Source organism: Nuphar pumila, chromosome 12, assembly GCF_984573655.1.
Source record: "Nuphar pumila chromosome 12, dmNupPumi1.hap1.1, whole genome shotgun sequence".
Classification (NCBI taxonomy): domain Eukaryota; kingdom Viridiplantae; phylum Streptophyta; class Magnoliopsida; order Nymphaeales; family Nymphaeaceae; genus Nuphar; species Nuphar pumila.
In genome coordinates, this window is record NC_143260.1 from 106515735 (window position 1) to 106525154 (window position 9420).

Sequence of the window (9420 nt, forward strand, 5' to 3'; positions counted from 1 at the left end):
CCTCAAAGAGGGTACTTTTTCCCCATCCGTACCTCGCCCGGTCATCATTAGTGAAATTGCCTCGTTGTCTCAGATCCCTTGTAAAATCCTCCCCCACCACCTTTCCCTCGTTAAATAACAATTCTTTATCTTCTTCCATTATTATTATGTGATCTCACTCAGTACTCTACCATCTCATCTCACTCGCTACTCTACCATCCGAGAGAAAAGATCCAGGTGCATGAACCAATCCATCCCACTCTATAAAACCACACCATCCTCTAGCTACTCCCACCACCAAGGGAGTAAGTGCAAGAGAGAGAGAGAGAGATATGGCAATTGCACCATCGAAGTCTCGTTGTTTTGTTAGCCTCCTCTCGGAGTGCACCATCTTCCCCGAGCGTCCCTCAACTCCCACCCTCTCCAAACTCACTGTTTCAGACCTCCCCATGCTTTCCTGCCAGTACATTCAGAAGGGAGTGCTCCTCCCCTGCCCGCCGGTTGCCGGCGAGGCATTGCTCGAGCTCCTGAAGGCTGCCCTATCTCGCACCCTCCTGCATTTCCCTATGCTCGCCGGCCGTCTTCGGACCGACGCCGACGGCTTTGTCTACGTCGACAACGATGACACTGGCATCCCGTTCGTCCACGCCGCGGCGCCCAGCCTGCGGCTCGGCGACGTCCTGGGGCCCCGCGACGTGCCGGAGTTCGTCTGCAGGTTCTTCGCCCTAGACGGCGCCGTCAGCTACGAGGGCCACTTCCGGCATCTGGCCGCCGTCCAGGTGACGGAGCTCGCCGACGGTGTCTTCGTCGGGGCGACCGTCAACCACGCCGTCGCGGATGGTACGGCCTTCTGGAACTTCTTCAACACGTGGGCCGAGATGGCTCGGGGATCGAGTGAGATCTCGCACCCGCCGGATACGTACCGGTTCTTCGTGAAGGACTCGGCGGCGGTCCTCCTGTTCGAAGGCGGCCTGCCTCCGCCGCCGAAGGCTGTGCCGTTGCGGGAGCGAATATTCCGGTTCGGTCGGCGCGCTATGCTCGAGCTGAAAGCTCGCGGGAACGAGTGGCGGAAGCTCGCGAACGGCGAGACGGCGGCGGAGGTGCTCGGAAAGGAGAGAAACGACGGTTGGAAGCCAAGATCAAGGGGTCCGGCGACGGACGTATCGTCTTTCCAGTCGCTCTGCGCGCAGATATGGAAGTCAGTGACTCGCGCGAGGCGGCTTCCGACAACGACGAGGACAACGACGTTCCGTATGGCCGTCAACTGCCGGCACAGACTCAGCCCGCCTCTCAACGCCGAGTACTTCGGCAACGCCATCCAGAGTGTGCCGACGACGGCCGAGGTGGCGGAGCTCCTCCGTCGGGAGATCGGGTGGGCGGCGGAGCTACTCCACCAGGGGGTGGTGGCGCACGTGGACGCCATCATTCGGGGGAGGGTGGAGGAGTGGGAGGGATCGCCGCGCGTGTTCCCGCTGGGCAACGCCGACGGGGCGTCAATCACGATGGGGAGCTCGGCGCGGTTCCCGATGTACGACAACGACTTCGGGTGGGGCCGGCCGGTGGCGGTGCGGAGCGGCCGGGCGAACAAGTTCGACGGGAAGATGTCGGCATTTCCTGGCCGGGACGGCGCCGGCAGCGTCGATGTCGAGATGTGCCTCGCCCCCGAGACGATGGCGCTGCTCGAGTGTGACCCGGAATTCATGTACTACGTCACTTCGGCCTAACTGCCAAGTCCTTTTCTTTAAAGAGAAAAGGAAGAAGCTGTGGTTGGTTCGGCCCAAGAATGTAATGAAACTGAAGCACACTCCCACTAAAAACTTGTGGGGTCTTTTTATTGTAATTGATTTTCTTTTCTTTTTATCCTAATGTTTTGTCTGTTTTATTCTGCTAAGTTGGTGTTTGAGATTTGGGTTGTTGTTGTTAAATGAGCTAATAATTTGTTTTCTCTACTGTCTTTTGTTGGTGATTGTGAAACCTTTTATAATTTGTTCTCTCTGCTCTCTATTGTTGGTGATTGTGAAACCAGCCTCAAAGGGTTTGGCATAGTGGGATGGGCTGCCTACTGCTAGGCAGGTGGTCTAGGTTCAAATCTGATGGCCATCACCGTTTGTTCAAGACTAAGCATGACAACTCTCTTGGGGCAAGGGGTAAAGTTCACGGAGTTTTAAGCTGGCTGGTGCTAAGCCAGGGTTAGATGGATGGTTTCTCCGTGTAAATATAAAAAAAAAAGAGTAAAACCCATTGCCCACCGCACATTGACTGGCCTACGGTTGTTAAAACCCTTGAGGTCCCCCTACTCGTCAAAAAGTACGCCCACCTAAGACCTTGCGACAAAGAATGCCACCAGTAGATTTTGAATTTGTGACATCCTGTCAACTTGGTAACATTCACAAGTCTGCCTGTAGCCCTTGTTAGTTAAACTTTGCTTTCACAGTTTGGACTTATTTATCTTGGTAGCTGGAACTCTCCATGTGGATGTATCGAAGATGGGGATATGGTATTTGGGTTTTTCCCAGCATTTAAAATGTGGGAAAAGGGATTTCCCTGCATTTAAGATGTTCGTTCTTATGCTTTTCCAGAGGGGACACGCTCAATTTGGGGAATAGCGACGCTTTTGTTTGGTTTTTCAGCCTACGACTGCACAAGACATTGTGACGCCGTTCCGTGTGCCTCCACAAAAATACGCGGGTTTTGTGGGACCCTGCTCAAGAATTCGATGGGAATCTAACACGATTTGGTACAAGGACAGAAATTTAATAAGAAAAAAAAAAAGGTTGTAGGTCATATTCAATCCGTGTCCGACATACTTTTCAGATATGGATCCTTTAAGTAAAATCCGAATGTGGATTCGGATCAGATTCGGCTTTGTTTTACCAGATCACTTTGGGATTCGGATCAGATTCTGCTATGTTCAATTAGATCACTTTTGGATTCGGATCAGCATTTTAAATCGGATCTAGAGTTGATCTGAATCAAAATCCGACCCAAGTGCATTTTTTACATGTAAATCGCTTGTTTTATTTTAATTTTTTTGGACACAGTATTACCACATGTATTTTGAATTTGGATTCAATCCAACCACCTCGGATCTGATTTAGATTAGGATCTACTGTTTGCATTTTGAATTCAAATCTGGCAGGATCCAGCCTGTTTTCACCCCTAGTTCTAAGTGCAGTTAGTACAGTTTCCTTGTTGGCAGTCATAGGAACACACTATTTTGGGGTCTCCTGTTTAAGGACACGACACGACACGGAGAAGTCAGATGGCACACTATGAATCTGTTGTCCTAATACACCATTTATAATTTTAGTAGCTCTTTCCAGTTTATTATCCAAAAATTATGTATAATTTGCCTTCCCCAGTAGACAAACAATCCCCGTGTCCTACCTTTCATAGTAGTCTATTTAGGTCTGTCGACAAGTTGGGTACCCGACCCATCAGGGTGTACTCAAACCCAGCCTTGGGTTCAAATTTTGCTGGGTCACGAAAATGAAATCCCAAAGTCAGATCCATATTCAGAAGTTTAGTTTTGCTTAAAATGCATATGAAATACTAGGATCAGATAAAGTCGGGTCAGGTACCCGGCGAAAATCGCAACTCAAACCTAGCCCGCATATTTCTAAGGTCGGGTTCAGGTCGACCTGAATATTATTCAGATCGGCATCTTTTATGGTCATACCTGAGAATTTGAGTTTGAGTGGAGTCGGGTATCCGATACCAACCCGACCGGTGGCGGTCCTAAGTCTATTCGTGTCCGCATTATGCCTATCTCTACATTCGTGCCCGTGTGACAGGGACTTGGCGTTAGCCTTTTCAATGTCCCTAATGAAAGTGCCCTTTGATGATTTGAAGTAAGAGTTTTAAGATAATGGAGTATTAGTAAAGCCACCACAAGGGTGCGGCCACGTCTACCAGGGCAAGTGGTATTCTTGAACATTAATAAAAAGCAAATACTGCAAAATGCAAAGCACTACTTGCTTAGGGTTAAGTGGGACCCAAAAAGAGACAAGTAGTAGGACGAAAATGAGAAAGGGAAAACGAAAGTGAAACCCTAATTTCACTTTCGAAAATTAAGCAAGGTGAGGCAGAGCGGGTTGGGTCTGGTTTTAATGCCCGGTTCAACTAGAGTCGAGACTTATCGAGCTCGCCAGGTCGTTCAGGCTCAGCTCGATAACTCGTTCAAGCTTTAGCCTAGTGTTCAGTCTCTACTCATTTAAAGAACGAACGAGCCCGGACCGAGCTTTAACCAACCAGCTGGGTTTGTTGTGCATCCCTACACCAACCCCCTTGGGGCAAGTGCCCTTGAAATTGAAACAACAGTTTTAAGATAATAGAGTATTAGTAAAGCCACCACAAGTGTGCTGCCACATTTACCAGGGCAACTGGTATCTTTGAACATTAATAAAAAGCAAATAGTGCAAAATGCTAAGCACTACTGGCCTTTTTAGACTTGTTTAAGAGCCATTTGCTTGCTAGAGCTAAGTGGTCAATTTTTTCTTGACCTAAAGAGACATGTAGTAGGATGAAGTGGCCTAAACTGTTGTTAATTATTAGCAAATGACAAAAAAAAAAAGAAAAAAAAGAAAACCATTTTTTTTTCTTTATGATTAGGAAACCCTCACCGAGGACTCGGTCGCTTGATGGCCCTGCCCCACCGAGGTAAAACCCCGGACGTAGACATGACCACCTTGCCTTACATGTCCCATTCGTGATAAAAAAGAAAAAGAAAAAGAAAAAGCCATCTCATTCTTATATGAGTGAAAGAAGTTATGGAAGTAATTAACCAGGTTAGCGGTCCCCACCACCAATATCAGGCAGTCATGCTTCTGAATACCAAAAGTGATGGCTGGGCAAATACAGAGGATTGAGCTCTGGTGCAACGTGATTGTATACTTTTAATGTGCTGCTTCACCTGATTTGGCGTCGACGACATTCTTCCTTGCTGATTCAAAGGGGGGTGATCACAAGCCTAGGCATGTTCTACTTCGGCTACATCCAAACACCATCCAAGGCGTTTCTAGCTGCTCTTCATTCACCCATCAATCCGCTACGCGAAGCCATATGGCTGGGCTCAGCCAACATGAATACTGATGAACAACGATGATAATCGATGGCCAGCCTTGCCGTGGATGGAAGATATGCAGGACTGCATTGCCAAGTTGTGTCGATAAAAAACTGATCTGTAGGTAGCTTTGAATATCACTGGGCAGAAAATTTCATTGGAAAGTGATAAATTATATTCTAATTAAAGCGTGAGAATCTTTTAAGGAATCTTTAATCTGACGGGATTGATTTATTGGATTGCCTGTTTAAATGAATCGAAGTCAACCTTTATGATTCTCATACCAATTTGATGCAGGGAACAAGATGGTGGCTATTGAGTCTCGCAAAATTGATGTCTTAACTACAAACCTAATCACTTAAAAACAAGAATTAATGAAATTAATAAAAAACTATTAGATAAATAACTACAAATCATTAATAATTTATCATCTCCTCTCTACAACCAATATTTATAAAGACAAAAAGAAACCGTAATCCTACTATAAATCCAAGGTAGATCCAATACCAATTAATATTCAAAACATGATTCAAAAACTAATTGTGAAACCCCCTTCGACGAAACAGTCAGAGGGGATAATCACAAAAAAAAAAGAAAACAACGGTTCCCCAAAAGAAAAAAGAAGGAAATAACGGTTTCCCCAAAAGAAAAATCGTGTTTCCAAAAGGAGTGAAGATAAACCTCACCCCCCAAATTCGCGGTTATCCTCATCCCTCACCCTGCGTGAGGGCTATAAAAGCCTTCACGCAGTCCCTCTCCCTCCACCACGCAGCAAGCGAACGACAAAGGGAGAGAGAGAGAAAGAGCGAAAGAGAGAGACAGAGTGAAGAAAAAAAAAGTTCAGAGGGCTTACCGAATTCTGGCGTCGGCAGCAAGGTAAAACCCCCTCCACCTTCTTCATCCTCTTTTTCTTTGTTTCTGTTTTCTTTTCTGGGCAAAGGAGGCCGGCAGCCATGGCTGTCGATGAGTTTCAGTAAAAAAAAAAAGAGAGAACAAGGGTGAGAGAGAGAGAGGTGGGTGGGTGGGTCGGTCGGCAAACACCAGTGGTCGGCCCTCTGCCGCAGGAGACACAGAGAGGGTCGACTCTCTGTGTTTGAAAAGAGGAAGGACGGAAGGGGTGATGCCCCTTCCGCCCTCTTTTAGGGTTGGATTAAAAGGGGATCGGCTCGGTTCGAGGGTGACCTGGACCAAACCGGGTCGGTCTAGGTGCGACCCAGACCGAGCCTACCGGTCTGGGTCGTGCCCAGACCGAGCCTGCCGGTCTAAGTCGCTCCTAGACCAAGCCTGCCGGTTTGGATCGCACCCAAACCGAGGCAGCCAAAAAAAAAGAGGCTGGTTCGGCCTAGGTGAGAACCAGACCAAACCGGGTTGGTCTGAGTCGCACCCAGACCGAACTCAACAAGTGAAAAAAAAGGAGAAATTTGTTTGGACCAGTTCGGATTGAACCGGTTCATGTGGAGTCATGCTTGGATCAACCTGAGTCAGACCGAATCAGTTCGATTTGATTGGATCTAGGTTCTTAGCGAGATCCAGTTTGATCTGGACCTATGTTGGATTCAGACTGATTGTTCTGGATTTGATTTGATTAGTCCTAGATCCATATCAGAACTGGGCTAGATCAGACTGTTTTGGATCCAGTCAGACAGTTCTAGATCTAGTCTGAGTGTATGGATCATGTCAGACTGTTATGGATCCAGTTAGATTGTCCTAGATCCAGTCAGAATGTTCTGGATCCAGTCAGACCATTATGTATCCAGTCAGACAGTTCTGGATACATATGAGTACTGGATCTGGATCTAGTTGAACTGTATTAGATCTAAATCATAGATGAATCTAGATCGGGTAATTCTAGAATTATACCAAAATCCAAAATGACCATAATACCTTTTTGGGTACCCGAGATCCATTTTGGTAAAATGGACATAACTTTGAACGCCAAACTCAGAATTTAGTGAGGTTTGTTGCGTTGGACTCGTATCAAAGAGAAAAATCTATTTATTCATTAGTTGTGGTTAAATTAATGACACAAAAATCAAGGTTTCATGAATCAATTTGAGAGGGATATTTTTGTAATTTTGCAAGAAGTTTTGTGCATTAATGCAAGCATGTTTGTGTAATGACCAGATCCTACTGTTAGTGCTTCTTGAAACTTGCTTGTGGTGAGAGCACAATGTTTGCACTCGAGGTAAGGGATATTATAAGTAATTTTAGATATGAATAAACATTTTTGTGTTGCATGTTATTGTAATGTTGTGAATGAACATGAGTAGCATGATAGTCTTCGAGTGAGATCATGACATGCATAAAAATTTTCATGCTTGACATTCTGAGTTGAATTCAGATATATGTTGTTGTGATATGCATATCAGTTGTGGTTTGTCATGCATGTTAGAAAGATAATTGAATTGTGAACGCATGTCTATGTGATTATTAATATCATGCATTGTGATAAGAGTATTGTGATCATCGCAAAATTTTTCCTCTCGTAATATTCTCTCTCTTCCTTCTCTTTTCCTTTCTAACCTCTTATTTTCCTCCTTTTTGAAGGGAGAAAGATAAAAGACGGAAAGAAAAGGGAGAAGAGAAAAAGAAGAGAAAAGAAGGAGAGGAACTCTTTTGCGGGTCTCACTTGACCTTAATTTTGAAAATATTTGAAATAACTCGCCTCCGTTTTTGAAATATTTGCGGGAAAACTGGGAGACGGGATCCGCTCGTCGGTACGAGGTTCGACCGTTCCTAGCGCCTTTACCAGGGGTAATCGAACCAAGGGTCGAATTAATGCCTTTTGCTTTGCTAAGAAATTATCTAAGAATTTATCCTAAGTCTAAATGCACAAAGAATCATGCTTGTGCAAATGTAAAAATGTATGCTCTTTTTGAAAATGTTTTGAAGGATTCCCAAGTGTTTCTAAGATGAATATGATAAGGTGAAGAAATTATTTCTAACTTAGAACTTAAGATTAAAGTTCTAAGTTTTTAGAATAATCAAGAGCTTTGGGAAATAGATCTGGATCTTTAAGAGAAATGATTTTGAAGTTTGAGATAAAAGAAGAAGAAAAGAATTTTTAAAGTCATGAATGGACTTCGAATCAGAATAGAGATGAAATGGAATTGAATTCTAACTTTTGAAGTTTGAAATCAGAAGGAAAAATAGAATTGGATTTGAATGTTTGGAATTTTCAAGATGAAATTTGAATCCAAGATCTGGATTCTGAATAGAGTTCAAAGTTGAGTTTTGAATTTAGGATGAGAACTTGATTTGAAATCTGGAATGAAATGGAATTGGTTTTGGAACTTAAAGTGGGATTTGGATTTGGAATTTTGAATGAAATTGGATTCAAGATTTGGAATCCAAGAAGGTATTTAGATATAAAATCTGAGATCCAAGACAGGGTTGGAAGACGGAGTTGGATCTGAAGTCTGAGATCCAATGTAGGATTGGGTTCTAGATCTTGGAATGGATTTGGATCTGAAGTCTGAGATCCAAGGTGAAATTGGTTCTGGATCCTAGAATGAATTTGGATCTGAAGTCCGAGATCCAAAGTAGAGTTGGGTTCTGGATCCTAGAATTGATTTGGATCTAAAGTCTGAGATCCAAAGTAGAATGGGGATCTAGATCCTAAGTGGAATTTGGATCTGTAATCTGAGATCCAAAGGTGGATTTGAACTCTGGATCCTAGAATAGATTTCGGATCTGAAATCTGAGATCCAATGCAGAATTGGATTCTGGATCCTAAAGGGAAATTGGATCTGAAGTCTGAGATCCGATATGAATGTTGAATCCTGGATCCTAGAATAGGTTTTGGATCTGAATCTGAGATCCAAAAATAGGAATTGGATTCATACTTGGAAATCTGGATCCAAGTTGGGATTTAGAGCTTTAAACTTTGGATTTGGGCTTTTGAAAGTCCAACTGGGACTTTTGAATTATGGATCTGGGTTTTGAACAACCCAAATTGAATTTTAAAATTTAAGAAAGGTTAAGTTTTTGAGAATCAATCTCAAACTGTGGTTTTTGAATAGATAGGAAGATGAACTTGATTTTGAGACTGAATCAAGAATTTCAAAGTTGTAAATGGAACTTTGAAATTGAATTTTTGAATTGAATTTGATTTTTGGAGTTTCAAAATTGATTTGAGAATTTGAACTATAAATGAATTTCAAAGTCAAATTCGGATTTTGAATTCGGAGTTTGAATCTGGAATGAATCAAGAATGTAAAGATTGAACTTTGAAATTTCAAAGTCAAATTGGACTTTGAACTTGGAATTTAAATCTTTGAAATAAGATAGAAGGATGAATTAAATTATAGACTGAAGAAAGATATTTGAGATCACTTGGGTTTTTGAAAAAGAATTTTGAAAAAAATGTGATGCAATTC

General features: G+C 43.6%; 1 protein-coding gene across 1 annotated transcript; it reads left to right on the forward strand.

The window, feature by feature from the left end:
- Positions 1-278: 278 nt before the first annotated feature.
- LOC149821487 (BAHD acyltransferase DCR-like) lies at positions 279-1926 on the forward strand. The gene has a single exon (XM_089982711.1). The coding sequence runs from the start codon at positions 312-314 to the stop codon at positions 1701-1703; it is 1392 nt and encodes a 463-aa protein (XP_089838837.1). The 5' UTR covers positions 279-311; the 3' UTR covers positions 1704-1926.
- Positions 1927-9420: the final 7494 nt, after the last annotated feature.

Excerpts from the sequence above, each read along its gene's own strand:
- LOC149821487 (XM_089982711.1), top strand. The coding sequence starts at position 312 with ATGGCAATTGCACCATCGAAGTCTCGTTGTTTTGTTAGCCTCCTCTCG.